This window comes from Podarcis gaigeae, assembly GCF_964106915.1.
Source record: "Podarcis gaigeae genome assembly, chromosome: 6".
Taxonomy (NCBI): domain Eukaryota; kingdom Metazoa; phylum Chordata; class Lepidosauria; order Squamata; family Lacertidae; genus Podarcis; species Podarcis gaigeae.
Window position 1 is genome coordinate 47,026,408 of NC_139682.1, and position 27,722 is coordinate 47,054,129.

Sequence of the window (27,722 nt, forward strand, 5' to 3'; positions counted from 1 at the left end):
TGCCTCCCATACAGATCATGTTCGCAACCCAAGGTCCCACTGTATATGCAAACAAAACATCAAAACTGTGTCTTATAATTCTTTATAAAATGCAGTGTAGTAGACAGATTGCACCCTAAATCTGGGGGAAAGTGGCTTCCAGATTTCTACAATTTATGACTTTTTCTAGTGAGGCCTTATGCAGATAAGGTAGCATTTGCTATATTGTGGGACTTCACTAGCTTGCTTCTCTTTCTCATTGTTTTGTCAAACTCTTTGTAGATTGGGCATATTTTGATCCCCACTTATTGGTTCTAAGAGCCGTAATGCAGGGCTGGAGTCACATGAGAACTCTGCTTGCAGTTGATGCTTTTTTGTTGCTTATGGTAAATCTGTGTGATAAGGAGATGGCTATCCATGAGAAATATGGGAGCAGATGCTACGAATGGAGTGAATAATTCATATAGCCCTTTTGTCATGTGTAGGGTGGTAGTGGAAGCAGCTGACTAGAAGGATGGCCCATGTGAGTTAGCCCATAGATCCAGTGTTTGTGTGTATTCCAACCCTTGTGGATTATCACACATTTGAAGTTTGGTCTTATTGTTGTTACCGTTATTTTCAGATTGAGCTGCTAGATTTCAAGGGAGAGGATTTATTTGAGAATGGAGGCATCATCCGCAGAATCAAACAGAAAGGTGAAGGATACTCCAATCCCAACGAAGGAGCTGCTGTACAAAGTGAGTGTTGGTTTGCATGCAGGACTCCAAGGATGTTCATGTCAGTTGTTTGGAGCATTTGAAATCTAGGGGTACTTTGCTATCTCTGTTCATTACCAGCTCTTATTCATAGAGACAGAAATATGTGAACCAACTGCCCTGGCAAACATCAGCTCCAAAACCTGTCCTTCCAACCTAATAGTAGTAGTAGTAGTAGTAGTAGTAATAATAATAATAATAATAATACTTAGCTTTGTTTAGAGGATTCAAGTGTAATGTTTACAACAACCCTGTATAGAAAATCAGTATTATTATTCCACTATACTGCAGATGAGCTGAGGCTGAGAGAGAGTAGCTTGTCAAAGGAAGCCTAATGAATCAAACCAGAGATTTTCTGATTTCACTGCTCAGTTGCTTAGCCACTGTGCTGAACCACCTTTCAACCATTAGTTTTTACTCCTGATCTCATGTGCCCAGATTCGTACAGCTACATTTCCCCATGTCACCCTATTTTCTAATATCTTCTTCTCAATTTTGCCTATTCCTTTTTTACCCTTTGTCAGGTACATTCTTGAAACCTGACCCTTCTCATCTTTCTCTGCTTTGTTATCAGCTTGAAGTAGCCACTCACTTCATGGGGTTCATCCCCTGATTCTTCAGAATTCCATGTTTCTTCTGTTCTTGTCACAGCTGAAATTCAGTACAGATCAGAATGTGCACCTGCTTGCTGATGACCACGTAATGTTTCTTTTAAGGCTTTGACCTATTTAACAAAGACCCATCTAGAACTTTAAGCACTTTCAGTTACTTTCATCTGCTGGGGAACTGGCAGTTTCAGACAATTTGATTAACTCCATAGTTTTGAACACCCCATATTCTTGCAGGCTTTGATGAACATCTAATCTACCAAATATATGTTCCACATGAAGCTTCATTTTCTCTCAGTTTACAAAAGCAATGGGGGTGTTGTTGTTTGAGAACTGTTCTTGTTTGAAAAGCTGAGTATTAACACTCAATAGGCTTTGAAAAACAGTTGTGTTTTTGTTTTAGAATCTGTAACAAAGACCTTTCCTCTTCTGCTATCCAGTTCCTGGTTTCAGTTTAGAACACACTGATTCTTTTTTCTTGGTAAATCCAACTGAATAAGCACCAGGACTACAGGGTTCTGAGGGTGTAGCCCGGGGGTAGGGAACCTGTGGCCAATCAGATGTCGCTGAACTACGGATCTTGTCATCCCCAATGACTGGCCATGCTAGCTGGGAGTAATGGAGTCCAGCCACATCTGAAGAGCCACAGGTTCCTCACCCATGGCTTAATGGAAAATATTATAAAGCGAGGGCAGTTAGCTGCTGAGGGAAGGATTTGCTGGTAGGTCACCTGAGTTCTGAGTCATAGTAATCCTTTTTCTGCCATAAGGACCCCTGTGGTAATGACTGCAAACCATCCTTAAATTCTACAGCTGTAAATTTTTGGCTGCAGGATTTCTAACTGATAAACAGAAGAAAGCTGGAAGGTGTAAAAACGGATAATCCAGGCTTTAGTGTCCTCATTTACAGTGTTCAGATCTTGAAGTTCAGTAGTAGAACACATGCTGGGCAAGCAGAAGGCCTCAGGTTCAGTCCCTGGTATCTGTAGGTAGGGCTAGGAAAGGCCCTCCCTGAAACCTTGGAGAGTGGCTATCAATCATTGTCAGCAGCACAGAACTATATAAACCAGTGATCTTACCTGGCATAAGACAGCTTGCTATTCTTGATGCATAATTGTAATGATAGTGCTTTGGGACACACCATACAGCATCCTTTATCAATCTCAAAAACCACGCTTTGTATATGATTATGATTGCAATCTCACATAGGTTTTTCTTCTGAACTCATTATGTAAGGCATGTAGTAGCAGGCACATTTGTGATAGGTATCTAAAAGCAGGTAGCATATTGTCAGTTTTATGTTGCCTCTGAATCTTTTCTATCCTTTGGGAATAAGGCTACCTATTCTTCCTCCCTCCCCACTTGGCTAAATCCCGGATGATTGAGGTTTACAGGAAATAGCTGTTGAAGTCTGTGGTTTATTTCAAGTTTAAAAACATGTCCAAAGGGGTTGTTGCAGGAACAGTAGGGTAGTTTAGTGGAGTCTTCCAAGAAGCTTCTTTCTAGCAAGCTGGAAGTTCCCAAGGGCTCTCCCTCCCTTCCTCTTGGTTGGAACATTCGTGCCAGACCACAACTCCCACATGAGAAAAACAAACCAACGAAACTTCATTGGTAAGCTGCAGACACCTTTTTTAAGGTTGCTATTTGTATACTAATGAAGTACGTTTTACAGTTTATTATGCAACAAGTAATTTATCTGCCTAAGTAATACTTGCTTGTTGACATGGAATAAGAAAAGTTTTTGTAGTATGATCCGACGTGTGTGTACTCAAGTCCCACTGAGTTAGATTAGACTTCCTTGCAATAAAGTATGCCTATAGCAAAAGGCTTTTCAATTAGGATTTCAACTCCCAATGAGAATTCTGAGTAGTCATGTTCAGAACTGAATTGTAAATTTATTAGCAATTTGTTCTTTTCCTGATTAGTTTATTAATTCAGAAGTGTTTTCAGTATCTTATAGATTTAGTTGTATGGTTCACAAAAATAACATGACTCTTAAACTAAAGCAGAGATATTAATTTAATGATTAAGTTTATTCCCTTTGAACAGCTGCTTTGTGAGAATCATGGAAATAAAGCCATCTGCAGCAGTCTTCAGAATACATGAAGTGTAACCCAGGGGAAATTGGGCATGCTAAGAGACAGTGATACCAAGTGCCCACCTTCCTGCCCCCAGTTGGTCCCCATATTGTCAGTAAAGCAGAAGTAGAGATGGGATGTTTTGAAGAAACTAAATTTATGTTTGCTACCTCTGTTTCTTGTTCCAGTAGATAAATGCCTCTGGATTGACAGCCACATTTCAGACTCGTTGTCAGCTAGTGTGAAGTGGAAATGTGCTGACAATTTGACTTGAATAGAGCAGGTTGGCAGAAAACCAGAAGAGTAGTTATGATTGCATTTAGAAGCCAAGCAGGCTTTAACTGATAGTGTTTCTGCTCAGTTTTAGTAAAACCCAATATTAACTTGGGAGCTGATACAAAGATTCCTGGCAATTATATTACTGCTATAATTAGAATGGGAGGAAATATGCATGGAGCAGAACTGAAATATTTGAGCTGGATTTTTGTAGACAGTGTTATTAGCTTGACTGATGGGGCATAATTCACATCTCTGCTTCCTAAAACACAGGCTGCAGTTGAATATTTGCATTCCAAGTTGTGTTACAGCCCCTCTGCTGTTTTAATCAGAGTACAAATTGCTGTCAGTGCACAGAGTTCATGTGCCAGCCACATTCAGAACACAGTGTTCTGTGCTCTTCAAAACAAAATTGCTCTAGGCACTGAGAGAACAATAAGTTAGCTCAGCAGCTGAAGTGATGTTCCCTGGTCTGGCTAGAGTTTCTGACTGTGTAATCCAAGTGTAATTCTATCCAAATGATCTGCTTTAGGCAGCACTTAAGTAACTTTGATAATCAAGTTGTGGAGTTTTTCTGATATCATGTTTATACAATTCATATGAAATCACTTCCTCTAATAGTGAATGGGGATTGTCCAAAGTGCCTATCAACTTGGAAGCAAATGAAAAGCACCCCAAAATAAGGAACATGTTTCTGTACAGTTAGGGGGTTTCCTGGGTATGCAAAAGTATAAAAGTTTGCAAATCTAAACCCTCCAAAAAAGGCTTAGTGAGGACTTTCAAGGACTGAGGACATAGAGATAGCAAAGTTCACACTGAATGAATCCCAAATACAGGAACTCAGGTTTTTTGCTGCTACTTTTTGCGTAATGTATGACTGAGAGCAACTGAGAGAAAGAATATTAGTACAGTGTGTCAGTTGGGGATAATGGGGGTGGAAGGAGTTGAGGAAAGGTTGAGAGCCATTGAGACATAGACCATGATCAGGCACATTGATCTCAGTGCAATAAATCATGATTTATTTGGGCGAAAATGAGCTTTGTGCCATGTCTTCCCTCCTTACTCTTTCCCTTGTGCACCCAGCTTTCACAAAGATTTCTTCCATTTCTTAAACTGAAATGATTTCCTGTGTCATCAGCTGGGTAATGGTAGTTTAACAAACTCTGGAACGAGCTTATTTGGCTGAAGACTGTTACTTTTGAACCCAGCCACAGATTTGACAATGATGGTTGAAAAACAAAGGGAAACCTAGGAGGAGTTGATTGCCTGGGTCTTTTCCACCCAATCACATTACCCATCTAAACTGAGCATCAGTTTGAGGAGGCCAAAGACTCCCATGTTGCTGGTGTAATTGGAATCCTTCCAAACACTCCCCAGCGACTTCCCATAGGGCGCATACTTACACACTGCTGGGCAATATACTATATGTGAAAGAGTCATAAAAGAAGTCCTTAATCTCCAGAAATGCTCTTTTATAATGTTTAGTATTTATAAATCAGTTTTGCATTTTATAATTATATAATATTATATATCAGTTATATATTATATTATACTATAATGTATCATATGTTTATTACGGTATATTATTTTGGCTCAGTGACAGAACACATGTTTTACATGTGAAAGGTTCAGTGTTGGCATCCCCAGGATAGGGACAGGTGCATGCAGAGTTTGTCTGAGGCAGCTTAGCCTTCTGAAGTCTTGGGCAAGTGTACCTAGTTGCCCCCTACCCTCTGCATGGGCCTGAGTAGGGCTGCATTGAATTGCAGGGGGTTGGACTAGATGACCCTTTGGATCCCTTCCAACTCCACAATTCTATAATTCTATGTCTGGGAAAGACTCCTATCTGAAACCCCAGAGAGCTATTGCCAGTCACCGTAGGTAATTGCTTCAAGAGCTAGGTATCTTCAGTAGAAAGCAGGACAGAACTAAGAGATTGCTACATAGGGAGAAAGTGAGGGATATACTTCTGTGCATGTCACTAGGACTGAAGTGAAGTTCACCCTTCAGAAATACCTAATATGATTTGTCTTTGTTCATGTGAATGAAGCTTATGATGGATGGTTGCAATACTGTTGCATTATGCCCTGCTGAGTTCTGGCATCTAGTTATGTTTTGTTTCTGCGTGGTGTTCATGCTTGATGATCAGCAGACATCTAGAAATCTTGATGTTTGCTTTCTATGCAAATGGTGGTCAAGGGAGAGGGTTGTTCTGGTTTCTTTTTATTATTATTTACACGAGAAACTTATTTTTTGGTTGAACATACAGTGTTGGCTTAGGGGCAAGAAGGCCATAGGTTTAGAAGCATTAGGCAAAGAGGTAGAAGTGTGCCAGGATTGAAATTGTTTCTTCACAGCCTGTGTTCTTTGATTTGCTGCTCTCCAGTAGAAACCTGAGTAGATAGTACAGTTCCTGTAGCCGTGTGTGTGATGAATGACTAACCATCTACAACTTAATGAAATATTGCTCTAAATTCAGAGACTGGCCTGCTGTTCACAGGGCTGGTTTTCCAGCTATTATGAATGTTCTGGAAAGAGGCACTAACAGTGCTGATCTCTCAGCTGCCTGCCCTCCGACCTATTCAGTGCACCAAGTACAATGTGAGCATTCCATTCCAAGTACAGTTGAAAGGATGAACCTTGTTCCTTGCTTTTTGGAAAAACTTCAGAGATCTCTAGCTATCAGAAACACATAGCTATGTGAACCCTGACCATCAGCTGATTCACAGGGCTTTCATAGGTCCATGCATGAGACTTTACAGATGCCACCAATAAGCTCATGGTGGTGCCTGCAAATCTTCTTTAACTCAGGCATGTCTTTATGGCATCTAGGGATAGGTTATCTCTGTTTCTCATTTTTCCAATCTTACATTCAGTTCTCCAGGTTTCTGTAATTATATTTTGAGATCAGCAGTTTCCTCTTTTAGGAAGAATAAAAGTTGGTATCTAGTGCAGCTTAGGTAATGATGTGAGTCTTCCATTCAAACTTTACCTATGTAACAAACTAACTAAATGGCTTTAGGAAAGCTGCTATCTCTATAACTGATATTATGAAAACTGGGCTGACCTTCTGAAGCACTAACATATTTATGTGTAAGCATAGGAGATCATACCCATATGTACGTAACTTATACCAATAACTATTGGACAAAAATTATGGAGGGAAGTGTTGTTCTGCAGCCCATGTACAGGCAAAAGTGTCATTGACTTTTTAGAGAACTTTGACTTCAGTATGATTGTGAATATGACTTATTTGAACAGAATTCCAGTGAAACAGCCCTGTGAGAAAAGGGAAACATGTTCAGGAAAATTCAGTTTCATTGATTTTCTCATTTTCTTTTTTGGTGGGGTTGCAGGAGCAGGAGGGAGAAGCAGGATGATGGTGAACCAATCATTCACCTTAAGAAACCAGGATGCAAGGCCAGCAGTAACTGTTGAATAGCATTCCAGTGGGATCCCCCTCTGTTTCTGATTATATATTTTCAGAACATGAAGAGGGATGTGTGTGTTCATTTGCTGCAACAGACTAAGAACCTTGTGGCACCTTAAAGATGAAGATGAAGAGTCTTGTGGCATAAACTTTCATGAAATACTATCCCAAACTGGCTGGTATATATACACATTGTGGTTTGCTCCCCCCCCCCCCAAAAAAAAAAATCATTCCCCTCTGCTGGTTTAGGAGAACACTTCATGCACTTGATGAAGTGGGCTCTGGGCTACAAACACCTATGCTGCAATAAATTTGTTCATCTTTAAGATGTGCCACAGAACTGTTTGTTGCATATCTTTCAAGTCAGTTCTTTTAATATCTGAGAGTGAATGTGTTATTTTACCTTGTTGTGTTCTAGCACTAAGTATCAAGTAGTTTTCCTTTAAAGAAAACTTTGTAGCTCTTATTGCATGTGGCTAGCAGATACAGCTATAACAATATTTGCACACTTTGCAATAATCAATCTTAGATTTACAAGTCAGCATGTCAAAACTCAATATCTGGATCCAGCAGAGCTGCTTAGAAACCAGGAAGCAGACTAACCATTATGTGTTATTTTGTCCTTGTTCCAGAAAGGCACAGTTAGTCCTTATGGGAACATAGTGTTTCTTACAGCACTTGTTCTTTCTTTCTTTCTTTCTTTCTTTCTTTCTTTCTTTCTTTCTTTCTTTCTTTCTGGGAGGCACTTATATATGCAAACAGATGTTCAGTCAGAATGTCCACATAGCTTTGTTAATCCAGGTAATATTTCTATTGTGCAGGTGTATTACTGTAATTTTACTATTTGACTTCGCACCACAATCTGGCCGAGTCACAAACAGGAAGTATAAAGATTTACAAATGGATTGCTGCACAGAGTCACAGAGGAAATTTTCCCTGCCAGCACTGGCAGAGGAAGAGGAGTGCGGGGGGAGCGCACCGCCCCCGGCAGCGCGATCCTGGTAGGGTGCCATTGAGGCTCTCTCCCCCCCCCCCCCCGCGCACGCTGGGTGCCATGCCCCTGCAGGTGGCGTGGCATGCCCCTGCGGGCGGTGGCCCACGTCCCCGGGACACGTGCCAGCCCTGCCCCCGCCTGCTCTCCACACCGTGGTACCGGAGCATGAAGCTCCGCCACTGCCTGCCAGTGCCATGCAGGTGCCCTTGTATAGCATTTTTATGCTGGAGCAGAGTGCCAGTAGCTTTTGCAACACTGTGTCCCAGTTTAAATACAAAAACACCAGTTGCAAGCTCACTTCTACATCAGGAGCCTACTGCCCAGTGCTGCTAGGAGCTGTGATGTCTATGCAATGGCTCTGAAAACTGGGCTACAACATGACTAAACTAATTTATTTGTAGAAAAACTTTTACTAGACTCTGAAAACTTCAAAGACTAGAGAAATCATCTGAAGTACTCAACTCTGATGGCTAGAGGTCTCATTTTAGAAATATATTTATATATTGATGTTTAATACATCACAGCAGTTTACAACAATATAAAGACATAAAACCAAACAATAAAATCAATGGATCAGAAGAGAAAAATATTCAGCAGGCATTTAAAAGGTGACACAGAAGTCTCCTGGTGAACTTCTATTGCAGAGAGTCATGGGCAATGTGGCTTTGGGGTTTATTTTGGGGCCCAAACGCTGACAAAAATGTGTTTTAGCCATGAAATGCTTTAATGCCTGTCAAAATATTTGCAGTCAAACAGTGCTTCACAGTGCATTGTTGTTTTCTTTCTCATACAGTCCATCTGAAAGGATTCTGTGATGGCAGGATGTTTGATTGCAGAGATGTAGCATTCACGGTTGGAGAAGGAGAAGACCATGACATTCCCATTGGAATTGACAAAGCTCTGGAGAAGATGCAAAGGGGAGAAAATTGTATCCTACATATTGGAGCACAGTAAGAAACTTGAGATTTCTCCCGTCTCTCTCAATATTTTCAGTAGTTGGTGTGATAAAGCAGAGATGTGGAGCCACCCTCTGAATACAGGTGTTGCTGCAGCTTATCGAGCTGGTGCTTGAGCAGGGCAGCTGTGAGGTTGATGCTGTGTGGATGTACTGACAGAGCCAATATTGTGCTCCTGTCAATGTTTTTACACAGCCACAACATCACCCCACCACACAGCTCTGTCCTAGTCCCATTCAGTTAAGCTGTAGCAGTGCTGGTTTTGGGAGGGCAACTCCACAGCTCTGCCTCACCATACTGACCACTACTGTCTGTCTCTTACACATGCACACGCCACACAGCTTCTACAGCATTCAGCTCTAATGTAAGCAAAGATGCATTTAGACATTATTTTGCCGCACGTTCTGTGGCTGTGGCTCCAGTGTGCCAGAGTGTTTTGATTGCTGGATTTTGAACACACACAGTTACCCACAATGCAGAGCAGTCCTGTAGTTTAAAAAAAAAAAAATACTGCTGTTTGATCAGCTTTCCTTCAAAGTAAGGTTACCCGATTTTTTTCAATGAATCCGGGGACACTTTTCAACTTTAATGGATTTTGTATGGGGACTGATTTATAAATCCAGGGACTGTCCCCGGGAACCGGGGATGTCTGGTAACCTTATCTCAAAGCAGCTTCAATCTGAAAGAAAAACTTTACAGTTACCGTAAGCTCTGGTGTGTACGTTTGAGTCAGCTATTGCACATGTGTAGACAATAGTTTTGTGAATAGGAGTTGCGGGATATAGGCAGGAAACCAAACAGGTAAAGCGCAATGGGTGGCGACATCACTGTCCCCTCTCAGGTATATACAGCAACATACAAATGCAAATTGAAATGCAAGGGAGAAAATTACCTTGCTGTGCTTTAAGCTACTAACACATGCATATTCTGTGTTAACCTTTGTCGCAAATGAGGCGATTAAAATATGTTAAAGCAAACCAATTGTGCATGTAAAGTGTTTTTGTTAAATGATTTTCTATCGTAATACAGCTCTTGCAATTAATAGTGCCAGAACTACATTCTATTGCTAGCTAATAGTAGGAATCTTACATATGTCCTCTGAGGTATTATCTCTCTTAAAAAAATAAAGTAACATAATTCACATCTGGCAGATTTTAAGGGTTGGAGTAGAAAGAATTTAGGCAATAATTCCAAATATTATTATCTATTTACCCTTCTAAAGTTTAGTGTGATTATTGAAGATCCTAAGACATTTGTGAAAAATCTCATTACTGAAAAATAAATGCATGTTCCATTGAAGAAGGTATTAAAATTGAGTAGGAAGCAAGGTATATAATAGTATCTAATCTGAATACAAAGGAAGTAATGATAAGCCTAGTATAGTGTGTACAAGCTGTGTGTGTTGCCACAGATGAGTTACTTGGCCACTGGTTTCCTAGGCAACATCTGTTTTGTTTCCAGGGGCCAATGTGTAGCTACCCACTGTTATCTCCACGTGAGTGCAAATATTCAGAATGCTGAATTAAGTGCCTCATCCTATGCTGTTTTTGTTTAGTATTTTGTTTCCATGCTTTGTTTTAGATATGGATTTGGTGAAGCAGGGAAGCTTAAATTTGGCATAGGGCCAAATGCTGAACTTGTGTATGAAGTTACACTGAAAAGCTTTGAAAAGGTGAGAATGGGATCTTTTTTGCAATTGTAAACAGCTATAATACACACACACACACACACACACACACACACACACACACGTACACGTACACACACGGCTGACATTTACCTACAATATCTCTTCTGCAATGAAAACATTTAGTATGTCCTGTTCTCTCTCCCCCTCCCTGCCCCTGCATGTTTGTGACAAAGCTTGGTAAGGCAGATACGTCAACTAAGGTCACAGTGTTCTTGTGAGTGTGTTTGTTTTATTGTTTTGGGTGGGGTCCAATACTTGTTCTGGGCTTGTTCCTTTTGTACTTCTTTTTTCCCCCTGGGCTGCAGACAAAAAAAATCATGTCCTGCCAAACAGCACGAAGAGGAGGGCAGGGCAGAATTGCCAAACAGGCTGTGCCCTCTTTGGGGTGCTGGCGAATGTACCCATCTCTGTACAGTATAGTAAAGGAACACGATGTACATAAGGTGGAGCTGTGCTTTTATAGTCTATACTGGGGAATGTTTGCAGGAGGAAGGCGTTGGTTTCTTCTCCACGCTTTCTACTCTTGAAAGATTTGTAGAGGTTTCTCACACTTTCATGACTTTTTCATCCTATCACACTTCCCAAGACAGTGTGATTTTTAGCAGAGCTATAATCAATTGTAAAGTGGGTCCCAAGTTTAGGACAGCATCCACAGAATGCTATCTTCATTGAAGTGTCAGCCAGTACCTTTAATTTGGATTTCTCCTTACTGGGAAAAATCTGATAAATATATTATTATGCATCTGCAGTCATTGCTGGTGTGGAACCTGTTAAGTGCTTTTTGGGTGGGTTAATAATTTGGCACATGTGTGGTGATATTTAAGTGGGTAGCTTCCATTGCCACACTTCTGCTACCAGTTGCTCCCCACATGGAGATTTGCACAAACCTTGTAATAATCAAAACAAATGTGTAGTGCTGCTTAATGCTCTGAATGGAGGTGGGGAAATGTGTGTGCCAATCTTTCTTTGAATTAAGACGGTACCTCTTTCTTTGCCTTCTCCAACTAACATTCAATTTAAATGTAAAGCACCTGAGGATCTGTTCATGTTGCTGAGATGGAGAGGGGAATCAAGTCAGTCCTGAGTGTCATCTCACTATTTTCCCAATCCCCTCCAAGAGTCTCTTACAGCTGTAGGTAGAAGCCCTGCTGCACATAGCTATTGAAGATGATGGGTAGTGGGGAGGGGAAGGGAGGGGAGAAACAGCAGGAAGAGGCAAGCAGGAAGCCCCCCTCGCCACTTCTTACTTCACCCACCATCACACTCTGATCCTGCACAAGACACTCTTCATTGAACACTCATCCTGGTTTGTAGGGAGGTTAGATGACATTGACTATTTATTGAGTATTCATTCTGATTTGTTTGTGAGGAGGATAGATGATGTCACATCAAACAAGAGTAATCACACACTTTCCAGTGCATGTTCCTGTCGCTTTTGGAGGGTTTGTTGTACAAGAGCTCCAAAACAAACTTATTTTTCTGGAATGTGATTGAGTCCCACCTGAAAATAACAAGTCTGGAAGCATCATTACAGAGGTTTGGGAAAATGACAAGAAGAGGTTCAGGAGACTCATCTTTGAGGTGAAGTTGCTCATTAGTTGGAGAAGAGTGGGAAAGAGGAATTACCATAATTTATAGAAAACTTGGCACATGCCCTCCACACATTCAGAGCACTAAACATGCCTGGTTTGTTTCTATTATTACAGATATTGTGCAATTTTGCTAAATCAGAATTGTGCAAAACTAAAACTTTTTTTTAAGAGTAAAACAATTGCTGTTTAATCCTGTAAACTTGCTGGGGAAAAGAAAGAGATTGAGAGGAGGGACAAAAAAACTCACCCAGGATATTTTCTACCGATCTCTGCCCAGTGGTCTGCATGACAAGCAGCAAAATAGCAATGAATATAGTGAGTGAAGCCCTCACATGCCAAATGTGTGTGAAGAATAAATGGACTGGAACAACCCATTTACAAGACATAGCCTTAATTTCAGTGCCTTAAATATTTAGTTACTCTGAAACTTGCTCTTAATTTCTAAAGCCAGATGTAGCTTACCTAGTATCCTCTATAGTTTGATGGTAGAGCATGTGCTTTCTGTGCAGAAGACCCCAGATTCAATCCCCAACTGGGAGAGACTCCTCTTGGAATCCGGAGAGCCACTGCCTGTCAGTGTTGGTAATACTGAGTTAAATGGACACAATGACCTGACCCAGTATAAGGCAGCTTCCTGGGTTACCCTTTGTGTACAATACCCTCTGTTCCTTCCTACCCACTGATCCCATTGCTAACACTACTGCATTACGTGAAATAATATGTTCAAATAATGTCAAAGTTGGAAATAGTGAGATTCTGTGAAGTTTACCATGTCTCGGGGTCTGAAGACAATTTCTAAGAAAGAAGCAGGGTTTGTTGTCCTTATAATTACCTAATTATTGCTATACATGTTTGCTTTCAGGCCAAAGAATCATGGGAGATGGACACCAAAGAGAAATTAGAGCAGGCTGGCATCGTCAAAGAGAAAGGGACTGTGTACTTCAAGGTCTGTGTCAACATGTCTAGAAATAGTAGCATCAATAATTGGAATTTCTTCTGATAAATGCCCTGTAGTTTAATTGCCAGTGATGACATTTTCGGAAGCACTGTGGTTCTCAAGCAACCCTAATGATGCCTCTTTTCCACCTCAGCTTCTCATTCCAAAGGTGGAGTTGCCTGTAAGCTGGACTGACGCTAGGAGTAGAGATGGCATGAGATATATTGGCAGTGGTTTGGAGGGTTTCTGAAAAATTCTTTCTAGGCACATGGTAGTCTTGGCAGAATGTGACATCACCAAGACTATATAACACTACTGCTTGCTAATACTCTCCTGACTTCCACACTTTCAGTTCCCATTGATGTTGCACCTAGCCCTTCTGTATTGCTTCCTTCTCATTCTGTTGCTGTTCAAATTATAACAAATTTCATAGTCAAATATATTTCACATTCATAATCTGATCTTCTTTCCCCTATGCTAGGAAGGCAAGTACCTACAGGCAATGATTCAATATGGGAAGATTGTATCCTGGTTAGAAATGGAATATGGCTTATCAGAAAGGGAATCTAAAGCTTCAGAATCATTGTTGTTGGCAGCCTTCCTCAACCTCGCCATGTGCAACTTGAAGTTGCGGGAGTATACGAAAGCTATTGAGTATTGCAATAAGGTAAAGAGACATTTGGCCATGTGGGGTTTGGGAGGCCATTGGTGGTGGGTGGTGGTGGTCATATCCTGCCCTATATCAGATGCCAAAATACCTTTTTAAAAACTTTAAAAAGCAACAAACTACTATCTGATAGATTTAGAAATAGAGCTTACTTTATAAATACTCCTGTGCTGATGGATTGTTGTGGCCATTGCCTGCAGAATACAACAGTTCTGTGGCATCTTGGAAGCAAAGTGCAAATATATGCAAAGAGTTACGTTTAACAAATCCATTAGATGTTTAGTCCCTGTACTGTACCGTTTACACTGAGAGGAATGATTCCTCATTATGGCTATGATTCTATACCCACTTACCTGAGAGCAAGCCACATTGAACTCGGTGACATTTATTTGTTTGTTTATTGACATTTGTAAAAAAAAAAAGAGTGAAAGAAAGCACAATGCAAAGGCAAATAAAAATGTAAAAAAAGACAGGACATGTATAGGATTTCACTGTGAATATTCTGACTTCTCTACGATTTGTTCATGACCATTACAGGAGTAGGGCTGTCCTTTCTAGAATGTCCCTTTTGACTACAGAGAACATGAGTAGTAAACTGATTTGGGAAGAACTGCATATGATCCTTAATGTATGATTCTTTAACTGAACACAATGCAGGCAACAACCATTTTGCGCATGTTCAAAGCATGCACGACCATGCACACATGCATCTCTGCAAACCCGGATGTGGAAGGGAAAGCGGGTGGGGTGAACTTATATGCACCCCGACGTAGCATGCAATGACCCAGAACACAACCCCTGCACAAATTGGGGGTTGCTATTGCAAGAACTTTCTTAGGCAACACCTTCAGGTGTACATGTAATACATGAACTATGACAGCATCTCGAGGCAAATTTTTAGGGGTGCCATGAAACAGGGGCCTTTTCCGTTTTAATGTCAGTCACATAATAGCGACAATTTCCATAAGTTTATTCTTTAATACTGTCGTGTTGTTACAGCAGGGTTTATCTGCATTGCATACTGTTTTCCATCAGTTAAGCATGCATAGGTATTATTTTAGAACGGACTACATTCTGGGTTTGGCTAGAAGTCTGCAGAATGGAACTGCCATTATGTGCTTTAGGTCTCTGAATGCAGCACACAGCTAGAATGAAGTGTTAAAAAATGAGCCAGAACATTTAAATTAGTAAAATAATTATTCAAACGTAAGGCATGTGCTTACGGGTACAACTATAAATATCTGGGGTTTGTGAGTCATCATCTAAACATTGCCTGTAAGCTCTCTTTTGGGCCTCTGTTTGGAAGCTTTAAGCATAATATCCGTTTGCATTTAGTCACTGTATCATATTACTCTTTTTTGAATGTTCTATTTGTAGTTGAAGATGACTTGTCATCTACAACATACACATTTCCAACTAGTTTTGGAGACAAATCCATTTTGTAGATCAGTGGAGAGATTTCCACCATTTTAGTGCCAGGAAGTTTGAGAAAATTACCTTGTTGGGTTTTAAATTCTATGCTTGATTCAGTAATATTGAAGCTCTTATTTTTACATCTGTAAATGAGGCACCATAGAAACATCTGATAAAAACATCTGGCATCTGGATTTGGAGTTTTGATTAAGAAGTTCAAATGCCAAAAATTCAGGGTATGCAGCAGATATATAATACGTGAGGTTTAATTGTTACTTCACTATTTTTTAAAAAAAACAGCTTTTGTTACTAAAGTCAATAAATAAGCTGTATGTCTAGAAACTCGGCTTTTTCATTTTGATATGTCTAGTGTGGCTCCCAAGATTATTATGTACAAGCACTTCAGCATGCGTTGACCATTTCCCCTGCCCCTTCTGCAGCTCTGCGCCCCCCCCCCCCCACATGGTATGCCATTCTGCTGCAGGTTTTCTTAGGGATGAAGTGCTGTATGTGGTGGTGGAGTAATTCTCTCTCCCCCACACTCACATGTGCGCATAGAAATGCATTCTGTGCATGCACAGTAATCTTTGGATGACACCAGTTGGTCATATAAGAGACATTAAAATAAAACGATATACCTTCTACCCCCTGCATTTTAAGGGTTGAAGTCATTTTTCTAGAATATTACCTATTCCTGTGTCAGTGACTCATGTCCTTGCTCTTGAGCACTTAACAGCCCTCCTTTTCATTGGACTTGGCAGAATCAGGCTTTTCTAGAAAACCATGTGACTGGGGAAAAAATGTTCCTCTTTTATTTTCCATAAATGGAAGTTGAGAATCTAGGTTATCCTGCCTCTATAAGGCAGTCCTGGTCACAGCTGTATGATTCTATATGCGGTTGTTGTTGTTTTTCTAATGTTGTTGTTGTCAACCTTAATTAAAACAAAAGCTGTAATAACACCTCAGCACAGGACTTTATGTCCAGCATACATACTCAGGTTTTTTTAAAAAAATATAATAATAATAATTATTTTTTGAAGTTGTGTTTTCTACAGATCAGTTTCATCTGTTCTGAGATGTTAGCGTTGTGTGCACTGTTGGGTTGGAAAGAAAGGAGGAGGGTACATGGGGTGGGCAATGCTTCTATTCTACTTAGTGTATGTGTGGGATTTTGTGTCCGTGTCACTTGTGTGGGTTCTCTTTCTATTCGCTTGTTGTATTTCCTTGGTGGTGAAAGAGGTTGGGGTGGCCTAGAGTGTGTGGTTGGTTGTCTTGGGTTGGCTGTAGTAAGGTTTGTTTATGTGTGTGAGGGGGTGGGTTTTTTGGGTCAGGTTAGCCATGTTGAGCAGACATTTTCTTTCTGTCCCACATCCTCTACTTGAGTCCCGTTTTCCTCATTCTTGTTGTCTCTGTCTGTGGAATCATTTTAGCTATGATAAATGTGTGGATGTATGTTTGCAGGCATTAGCACTGGACCAGCTCAACGAAAAGGGCTTGTACAGAAGAGGAGAAGCACGACTACTCATGAATGAATTTGAATTGGCAAAGTGTGACTTTGAGAGAGTGCTAGAAGTGAATCCACAAAACAAGGCAGCCAGGTCACAAATCACTGTGTGTCAGAAGAAGACAAAGGAGCACAATGAACGTGACCGGAAAATATATGCCAACATGTTCAAGAAATTTGCGGAGAGAGATGCAAAGGTTTGCACTATGCCAATATGGCCTCCTTCCAACCTCTGTCCAACTTTAACTGTGCCAAAATACTGAGGGGGTGTGGTATATAATTATACAGAAATATTAACAATGCATTGGGTGGCATTCCACAAAGCTTTATTTGACGTAGACCCAGTGAAATTAATGGACCTGACTTAGTCATGTTCATTAATTTCAGTGTGTCTACTCTGAATAAAACTTAGTGGAATACCACCCAGTATAGTTTCCACAGGTGGTGGTGGTGGTGGGTTCTTAGAATTCTCTTCTTGGGGGGAAATTAAGGTGGCTTGGCAGCACATGGAGGAGGTGGCTCAGAGTCTCAGGGACATCTTCCAGCATCTCACCACAGAGGAGTTTCCCCCCCCCCTTTGTTTACGGAGGGGTATTCAGTCCTATGATGAATGCTCATTTGGGGCACAAAAAATGGCACAATTGAGGAGACGCTTAAGTCGGATTGTAGACACTCAGCCGTGAGCCCATAGTTGAATAATTTTCAGATTACCAATTCAGGTAGGTAGCCGTGTTGGTCTGACACAGTCAAAATAAATAAGAAAATTAAAAAAAATTGTCCAGTAGCACCTTAGAGGCCAACTAAGTTTGTCTCTAAGGTGCTACTGGACAATTTTTTAATTTATTTCAGATTACCGTTCAGTGGCACCTTAACTATATAGCTCATCCAGGCTAATAGGCTTTGAAATTCTCTTATTTCCTTATAGAGGTGCATGTGTGAAGCTTCTGAATCACAATCAACATCTATATGCATACAATATTGTAAGCTCCAGATGCATTTTCATTTTGTGACAAACAATTTTTATAATCTGAAAGTTTTCCAGAAACCCTTACAACTGCTAGCAAAGACTAATAATGAATGCATTCATCGTATTCCTTTTCTTATCTCTAGCAGTAGAGGTAGTTCTTTCTGTTCACCTCTGGGTATCAGAGATGGCTTCAGATAAAATCTAGAATGTTTTGTAAGCATTGAGGATTCACCTGCTTCTACCATTTCACAGTTCCTCGTACACTCAGAGTGGGGTTTAGGTAACAGGCAGTTTACAGAGGCATATCTTCCCGTTCCTTTCTACATTCATGTTGCAACTTCAGAGGTTGTTAGAGTTGTAGGTATCTGAAACATTCATTTCCCATGCTGAGTTTCATGTGCCCAACTTCATTTACAGCAATTAATGGAATGGTATTTCTAAAATACTGCTAGGAAGCAATTCCCTTTGCATTATTTTTTTGAGAATCTTTGAATTTATGCTTTAAGAACTTATGCTTTTACCTCCTCACTAATCTCCACATTGTGTGTTTGCTGTTGGTTACAGGAGGAGGCCAGTAAACCCCCAGGAGAGGGAGAAGAAAAGTCTTGCTCTGAAATTGGGCTTAAGGAGACAGTGACGGAAGGTGAAGAAGCAGAGGGCCACGTATGATTGTGCAGCAGAAAGACAATCCTTCTGAATTCTGCCTGCATTCAAACAGGTTTCTGAAGAACTCAGAATTCAACAGTGTTTATTGTAAAGGTTGTTACAGTAGGCGTTATTGTGGAAGCAAAAAGCCTATTCAGCAGCTTCACAAGAAACTATAAAATCACAGCCACTGCTGTGAGCATTCTCGGCAGTGGAACATGAGCAGAGCGACAGTATGGGACCACTCCAAGTGGAACAAATGGTTTTAACACACACACACACACACACACACACACACGAGTCTTGGTTATAGAAGATTTTTACTGAGGTGGCTCAAAGAGAACTCAATCAGTTTGCATCAGTTCTAAAGGCAGTGACCAGGGTTCTATAAAATGAGTTAGCATTTAGGAGCTGTCAGCTGTATAATTTTGGCATTGCATTTGGTGTACTGTAGTAGCACCACATGGGTGTATGTTGTCTGTCTTAAACAAAAACAAAACAAAAGATGCAGCTACCAACGCAAGGCATCCCTCTGGCCCTACTAGAACCATGTGGAAAGCAGTTTATGACTTTGAAAGCCAGACTCCTGGGGTCTTTTTCAGTCTGTCTTATATTTCCAATGGGTTTCTGTAGCACAAACTGGTTTCTCAGGGAACTGAGCAGTCCAAATCACACTATTGTTTTTAAATGATTGCTTGCTGGAAAGGTCCCTGACCCATGGATGACTGAGCATGCCACCTTCAAGGCAAGAGTATCTTTTCTATCCCCACCCAATAAACGTCTGCAGGTAGAATGAAAGGTGCACCTGGACTGAGTCAGGAACCCCCTTCTCCCCACAACACCAGTTGCGTGAGGGCACATCTATAGTCAAGTACTGTAGCCTGATTCCTTTTATGGATTTGTCTTGCAGATTTGCGGGAAAGGTATGCAGTGATAGACTTGGATTATGTCTTTAGTCCTTTTTTAGGGGCTTTACCTTTCCTGGGATTATAATAGAGCGAGTAATGAAAACATTAAGAATATTGCATTTCCTTTCAGGAAATTATTGCCATTAGTCCTATTAGCAATCCAGTTTTGTTTTCCCATCACATTATAAGCATCTTAAGAAACAAAAATAATATTTTGGTTTTAAAATTCTGTGCTTGTTCTTGGGATTTTGATCTCAAATTCTTACTTGGATTTCTCCCCAGAAGCTGTGCCACTGTCTTGTTTTTGTTTGCTTTATAAAGTGAAGAGGGTCCATTCTGCATCCAACCAATGGTTTTTTCGAAATGATTTTAGCTTAAAGCAATGCAGCAAATGTTCACTGCAGATGAAATATCATATCAATCTTCATTGTTTCTCAAAATACATAACAGCACTGAAACACAACTCCTAGAGAAAGATAATTGTATTCATGTCCCACTGAAATTATGATGATTTTAAGTGCAAAAGAATATTTCTGAGTTTGGGTCAGCAAGTTTACTGATCTGTAACGGAATGCAAACAAATCCACAGCATATACTGCTATAGCACCATTACAGACTAGGGCATTTTGCTTTCCTATATACCAGAATGACAACACTGCTATGTTTTTAAACAAACTTTTTTTTAAAAAAAAATGCTCTAATTTTAAAAAAGGGAATTAACAAATGTTTAAAATCTTTTCCTGTTAGTATCTGTTTTAAAAATGCATTTTCTTTTTTCCTATATCTTCCTGGTCCTGCTGGAAGCATAGTTTTCTCCATCTCTCCTTTCTGCTTCACTGTTTGGTTGTTTAAACGAGCTAAAACTTATTGGTAACTTATTCAAATAAAACCAGCTATTATGGTGCCATTTCTCCTGGTGACATGAGGATGTCCCTAAACAGTCATTGAACAGGGAAAAAAGGCAGGTGTTCTCTTCTGATGGAGTTCAGCACTTGAAATTTGTGTGGTAGTTTCCTGCTGGTTATTCTGTCAACTTTAAAGGAAACTAAAACACAGTCAGCAGCCAATCCTTACCTGTAAATTGTTGTACATCTCTCTACGTAGTGAAAGTGGCTGAGCACTTTTCCATACCCAGATTTTGTTGTAGATTCATTTAGGTAGCCATGTTGGTCTGATGCAGGAGAAATATATAAAAATAATAAAAATAAAAATAATTTAAAAATTGTCCAGTAGCACCTTAGAGACCAAATAAGTTTGTTCTTGGTATGAGTTTAAGTGTGCACACACACTTCTTCAGATACACTGAAACAGAAGTCACCAGACTTCACTATATATAAAGGTCTGGTGACTTCTGTTTCAGTGTATCTGAACACGAAATATCATACCAAGAACAAACTTAGTTGGTCTCTAAGATGCTACTGGACAATTTTTTAATTATTTTTATTATTACTATTTTACAAATTTTGTTGGTTTAGGATAGTGTGAGATGAAGGGATAAAATCGTACTAAACATTCACAGAATAGCAATTTGGCCGCATGACATAATGCTTATACAACAGTTTGCTGTATACCAAGTGTTTTGCATTTCTATACCAAATCTTAGGCTTAAACTCTGCTTACATGAACCAAATTGGCATAACAGGGAGCAAGTTCTGCAAGACTACACGTCATCATTTTCATTTTTGTTTTCTCTGATATTTACGTAAGCCACGTGGCTTATTGTGAAAGTCTTAAACTCGCCCATAAAAAACTAGAAAGAAAATAAAATCTGCCCTGGGGGTGGGCTCTCAGTATGGGGTTTTTTCCCCAGATGATGTTGGTGATTTGCAGTGCTAGGAAGAGAGACCAAATTGGTAGCCTTGACCTTTTGCTCCTGACAAAATTTATCTGCCTCCAGTGATAAAACTGACTCAGTCCTCCATATGTTCTTGCTACAAATGCAAGAAAGGGCAAACAACTCAGCACAGTTTTTTGTTTGTTTGTTTTTAAAAAGTGAAATGGTACCAGACACACATTTTATGTAGTTATAATTTCAGTTTTGCTATGACCATACAGGAAAGACTTTTCATCTAAAAGAGACCTGGCTTTGGTCCATAAAGGCCCCTCCCTAGTAGGCAGCAGCAGTAGAAGCTACTATGTTATGTCCTCCAAAGATAGAATTTCAGAATAAGGAGAATGATGGGCATGTAGTATTCAAAATATGTTCCAAGTTTTGTAGGCTTCCATACTGTATTTTAAGTTCACTTTTGCACTCTCCTAAAACCTATGTCTGGGACAAGGTAGTCACTAAGCACAATCCTAACCATATCTACTCAGATGTTAGTCTTGTTAGATTCAGTGGGATTTATTCCCAGGTAAATGATGTTAGAATTACAGCCTTAGTTTATCAACCTCTGCCAGAATTCATTGTAGCCTTTCCCCCATTTTCTCTTGTGGCTGTGTCATGTGGTGAGCATTCCATAATTTCCTCAAGCAACCTTTTTCTTGGCTTAACTAATTCTTCCTCTTCTCACTACATCTTTGCTCAGTTACTCTTGTTTATCATCAAATTGCCCACTAATCATAGAACTTTGCTGAGGATGCCTGACAGTTTTATGTCTTGTGCCTGCTGTGGTTTGGAAACTTGAACCTCTAAAGGTGGATGTTCAAGCAATTTCCTGTTTTGCAATCCTGTAGATCTGTAGACTATTTTTAGTTTTATATCTGTTGGAACATCAAGATAACTGCATCTACCTCAGTATTAAGTGGCTATCATTTTGTTCTTGAACATAGCCATTTGATGTTCATTTCCATGCTCCAAACTAAATTGGCTCTTTTCTAAAATTCTATTCCACGCTGAACTAGAACCTCTGTTGTATTGTTCCAAGCTGTTTGCACTAGCCCAAACTCTGTAGTACCTAGATTAGGTTATGCTAAGGATATTCTTATAAAAGAAAAAGAAGTGACTTCTACGTCCTCTTTGGTATTTGGCATTGAAGTGGTAATTTTTTGCTTCATCAGAAAGAAAGGATCACACCCTATTATTAACAGCTGAATGCTTGTTGCCGGGTGAGTCTAATTATCCTGTGCTATCAGAGGGTGGTGGCTCTCCTTGGCAGTAGGTTACTCCAAAAACCACCTTTTACCTGTTAGAATCACCTGCTGAGAAGAAAAAAGCAGAATCAGTAGCAGACCACTTGCTAAAATGACTTCTTAATGTGCCAAAACATTGCTGACCATGCACTGCCTTTTTTGTTTTCTATGCTCCCTCTCTAGTTCTTGTGCCTGTATGGGGTGACTAACCAATTCAGGTGGCCTTTTTACTCTGCTAAGAAGTCATAATTATGTATTCGTTTTATCTGTGTTGTAACAGCGGACTAAAAAATCCAGTCACAGTTTGTATTAAGCCAGCTTCAAAATTTCACACCCACCATTCACAATATATTATTCTACTCAATGTCCACTTCAGATCCATCTGAAGTGCAGGCAATGCCAAATACTCAGATTCTTAATACTGTCTTATTTGAGGCACTTTTTCCTCTTTCTCTTTTGATCCAGAGCCATTTGTCCTGGCATCATGAAAACCTAGACATTTTGTAAATTTCACTGGTTTCCTCAAAGTCTTAATTCAACAGCCAGAATTAGTAACAAATTTAGCTTGACTCACTACCCCCTTTTGCTATTTTGTTTCGCTGCCATGATGCTCACACCCAGGGATACATAAATTTTGTGTGGTTACCACTGAGCCTGCCTGTTGCCCACTTGTGAAAAGGGGACAGGCTTGTGCCTGCAATAATGATGGACTTGATTTTCTGAGGCACTCAGAAGGAGTAAAAACTGTTTGTGAGCACCTCTGAACTCCAGTGTGACTTCAGAGATAAATACCTAGCACTCTGTCCCTAGCAGTCTGCAACTGCTAAGGTTAAAAGTTATGGGTAGGATTCAGCCCATGAGATCTGCCAGCAGAAGCCCATCCTAGTGTAGCAGGCCTTTCCCACTCTCCTCCCCTGTGCCTCCCCAAATTGGCTTTAGGGGCAGGTCAGGAGAACCCTCAGAACAGTGTATGGAGAGAAGGGGGCGGATTCTTCATGCTTGGAATGATCTGCTTAGCATTGCATTTAATTCCTCCCTTTGCTTGCCACTGGCAAGTTCATTTGTGGACCCATAACTGTGTTGCTATTTGTTTTCTGGTAGTGTAAAATTTTGGATGCAACACAATTCCTCCTAGTCAGCAAAGGTTCTGCATTCTGCATGGAATTTCTTTTCTGGCTAGAATGACCTTGCAGCTCCTAGTTAAGAAATCAGTACCTGAAAGAACAAGCAGGTTGGTAATCATCCCAGTGGGTTAAATGTGTCTTGCACCTTAATAGTTTGAAAGTTTTTCTTCAAATAAAACACAAAAAACAGAAGATGACAAGACACAGCTGTATTGATGTATTACTGGTAGCTGGAAAATGAAGCACTTTAGCCAGCTATTTTACCAGAGGTCTCATGTTACAAGGATAGTATACAAGGGATTTCTGACCCTCTGTTAACTTTCTTCTGGCCCACTACATATCCTGAAAACTTTGGAACAGGGAGAGCCAAGTTACTTAGAACGTTTAAAAGGGTGGGTTAGATGGATGTACAGATGGTGTGAATGGCTATTAGCTAGAATAACTAGCTGGAAATTTCCATGATCATAGATAAGGTGCCTCTAAATTAACAGAGGGAGAAAAACAACAGAGAAAAGTCATCGCCATCATGCTGTGCCTCTGATCCTTCCAGCAGTATCTACCTGGTCACTATGGGGAATAGAAATAAATGAACTTTTATTTAATCCTTTAATGAAATTTTCATAACCTTGTGAATTGAGGTCTCTACTAAGCTTTGCTTTGCATATATAAAAATGTGCTTCCTGCCCAGGATTCTATGCGTTGTGCTGTACAGATAGAGCTTCTCTTGTCCACTCTATTGAAGAGAATCAGAAAGCCCACTCCAAGCATGTGTGCAGCAAAGAATTGTGCTCAGAGAAACTATGTTGTAAACTCTGAAAATTATTTAAGGATTCAGAATGCATCCTTGTGAGCAGGGCTGGCCCACCTTTTTGCCTGAGGTGGAACATCAAGTACCCACACCCCCAAAAAGTTGAGGTGCATACACGAGGCAGGCAGGTTATTTTGGCATTTGAGGCAGAAAATCCCACAAATGTTTATCTGCTGGAATAAAATGGCAACTTTTGCAACACCCAGAAACTTCTGCCTGAGGCAGCCACTTTGCTTAATGGTTGGTGGCATGTGAGACCATTCATTCATTCATTCATTCATTCATTCATTCATTCATTCATATATATAATACTAGGTTAATGCAAGTGTTGGGGAAACTGTATAAAGCAGCCATCTAAATTACTAAGGGGGAAGGTGTCCATCCCCTCCCAGCTCACATGCAACTGGTGTTTTAGTAACATAATGCACAGAACAAACTATAGGAGCTGAAGGTGTGTGGGTTTGTTTTGGGGGGGTACAGTTTAATAGAGAGTTGGAGTTACGCCCATGCAACCCTTACAGCTTGGGTCTCTGGTATGCAAAGAGCTATGATACAGAGCCTACAGGCCTTGTGTGCTGTTTCTTCCCAAAGTACTATGAACTTTAATACCAGGAAATAAAGCTGCATGCTTGGTGCCCAAAGGGACAGCACAGAACTATGGAAGCTATTGGCAGGAGCAGTTAGCTGCCATAGTACTTGCCCAGGGCAATGGTTAGTTGCCCCTTGTGAACAGGTAAATATCAAACTACAGGACGGGTGAAAAAAATACACAGGTGGTTGCATGAGTGCAGTGGGCATATGTGTTGGGAAGCCAGGTTGTCTGCGCATGCGATAGTGTTCTGATGTGTTGTATTTGTACTACTACTAATTTACCGCACTTTAAATTTGGGCATCTCGCACAACCCTGGTCCATCCTCTCTTTACTAGGCCACATTGGTTTTCACCCCCCACAGTGAAATAGCACATGCTACTTTTTAATGCAGCTTTTCTAACCTGAATGCTTATCCCCCCCCCCCCCCCCGTCAAGGGGGAAAATAGCATGAAGTGGCCTTGAAAGAGAGAGGCGACTGAGAATTTCAATTACCATTTACAGGAAAAAATGCAGAGCAAGCCACCTACCTCTCCAGGCCAGAGACTCTGTACCTCCCTTCTTCAGGAGAATAAATGCCTTGCTCCATTGATACAAGGGCAGGGCTACTAAATAGCATTTTACAAGTTGCTTTCAGTCCAGCTTCAGCACTTTAGAGGAACAGAGGAAGGGAAAGATACCTTATTCTGAAGTGTCCTCAAAGCAAATGCAACAGAAGCCCCAGACACCATGGCCTTAAGGTGAAATTCATTCACTGTCTTTTCTCTCTTCATTCAGATCTTTCCTGAAGCTACAGGTTTTTCAGAGTCCATTTATTTCTCACCAATTGGATTTGAGGTATTGCTACTCAGGCAGACATCTGAATCCTTTCTCTTCCATGCTGCTGGAGGCAAAATAAGTCTATAGCCACAAGTGATATCTATTTCCTCTTTTTCAGTAACTGGAACAAAGGAGCACAGCTGCAGCATTAAATCTGTGGAAGGGTTCAGTTTTCATGCGTTTTGAGAGTGAAGGCATATAACATTTTTAGAGTGGAGAGGCCATATTCAATTTAAACATATATTTTCCTCTTTGGGGCAAATGTTTAAAAACCAGTTCCATAAAACCGCAGTGTTAGATTTGAAGCAAAGAAAAGCCAGCTGCGTTGTGCAGATTGGCAAGTGCTGGTGGCCTGATCATTGCACATATGTGCACATCAATCTTCACAGCAGTTTTGCATCTTTCTTGCATGTTTACATTTTTAATAAGTTGAGGAAGAATGACTAAATGTATATGTGCCACTTTAAAATAAAAATGCATAGTGTATCTGAAGCAGAATGAGAGGGTCAAAACTGATGATCAAGACTTCACCCTCTATTTCTTATATATACTTGGAGTCCAGTAATATTGCATATCCCTGTGTAATGCGCACATAATAGCTAGAAACTAGAAGTCATTCAGTAAAAAAAGAAAAAAACCACCTGTTTCCGGCTTTCACCCACCTTTATTTTCTTTTCTGCACAGTGAAAAAGAGTCATAAACAAGCTCTCTCCGCCAATTGGGCATCACACAAAATAATTGTTTTCCAGTGTACACATACAACAGAAGCTGTTCCGAATCTCATTGTTGGCATTGCCTGTTTTGTTTTCTTTCCAGTACCAGGGTCTAGTTATTAGAAGAAAATGCCTCCAGTGCAATTTAAAGTGGCAGAGGGTGGTGTGCCAGAACTACCGTATGTCTCTCACTAAAACATAGCACAGTAATGTAATACAGTTTCTAATGTGGCACGACTCTGCTGAGTGGAAGGTAATGAATGAGAACAATTTTTATTAAATGGAGTAGAAAGGCAATTACATACTGCTTAAGATCGCACACTGCTGGGGTGGGGCAGAGGTGGGTTGTCCCAAGGGTGCCCTAATGGTCTTTATATCCTTGGAGAGTGGGGCCTTCTCAGAACACCTCTTACAGAAACTTAAAGCACTTATCAGTGTTGGGGAAACTGTTTTACCCCTACTTGTGTCAAAAACATGAAATAAAAATAAAATCTGACCTTTTTTCCACCATATTGTGGTTTGCTGTTTTCATATTTCTTTTCTACACTTATCATAAGAAGCTACTGACTTGAAGTAACATCATTCTGAGTGTCTGGAGGCGGTTGGAGGATTGAATCCTGGAGTGTCTGGAGGCGGTTGGAGGATTGAATCCTGACAAGACAGAAGTACTGTTCTTGGGAGATGGGGCGGGCGGGTGTGGGGGAATCCCTGGTCCTGAACGGGGCAACTGTGCCCCTGAAGGACCAGGTGCGCAGCCTGGGAGTCATTCTGGACTCACAGCTGTCCATGGAGGCGCAGGTCAGTTCTGTGTCCAGGGCAGTTGTCTACCAGCTCCACCTGGTACGCAGGCTGAGACCTACCTGCCCGCAAACTGTCTCACCAGAGTAGTTTCATGCTCTGGTTATCTACCGCTTGGACTACTGCAATGCACTCTATGTGGGGCTACCTTTGAAGGTGATCCGGAAACTACAACTAATCCAGAATGTGGCAGCTAGACTGGTGATTGGGAGTGGCCGCCAAGACCACATAACACCGGTCCTGAAAGACCTACATTGGCTCCCAGTATGTTTCTGGGCACAATCCAAAGTGTTGGTGCTGACCTTTAAAGCCCTAAACGGCCTCTGTCCAGTATACCTGAAGGAGCATCTCCACCCTATTGTTCTGCCCAGACACTGAGGTCCATCGCTGAGTGCCTTCTG

General features: G+C 40.7%; 1 protein-coding gene across 5 annotated transcripts in view; it reads left to right on the top strand.

The window, feature by feature from the left end:
* FKBP5 (FKBP prolyl isomerase 5) overlaps positions 1-27,033 on the top strand; it is a 33,056-nt gene extending 6,023 nt beyond the window's left edge. For 2 of the 5 annotated variants that reach the window (XR_014565771.1, XR_014565773.1), the window contains 8 exons: positions 602-716; positions 8,913-9,069; positions 10,657-10,747; positions 13,220-13,303; positions 13,776-13,961; positions 16,836-17,075; positions 18,410-20,675; positions 20,738-27,033. Coding sequence is in view for 2 of the 5 variants with exons in the window: in XM_083745018.1 (XP_083601144.1) it covers positions 602-716; positions 8,913-9,069; positions 10,657-10,747; positions 13,220-13,303; positions 13,776-13,961; positions 16,836-17,075; positions 18,410-18,514 (978 nt within the window). In the remaining 3 variants the exon portion in view is untranslated. Of the gene's footprint in view, positions 1-601; positions 717-8,912; positions 9,070-10,656; positions 10,748-13,219; positions 13,304-13,775; positions 13,962-16,835; positions 17,076-18,409 lie in introns of all 5 variants that reach the window. The other 3 variants (XM_083745018.1, XM_083745019.1, XR_014565772.1) reach the window with 2 other exon arrangements.
* The last annotated feature ends 689 nt before the right edge of the window (positions 27,034-27,722 follow it).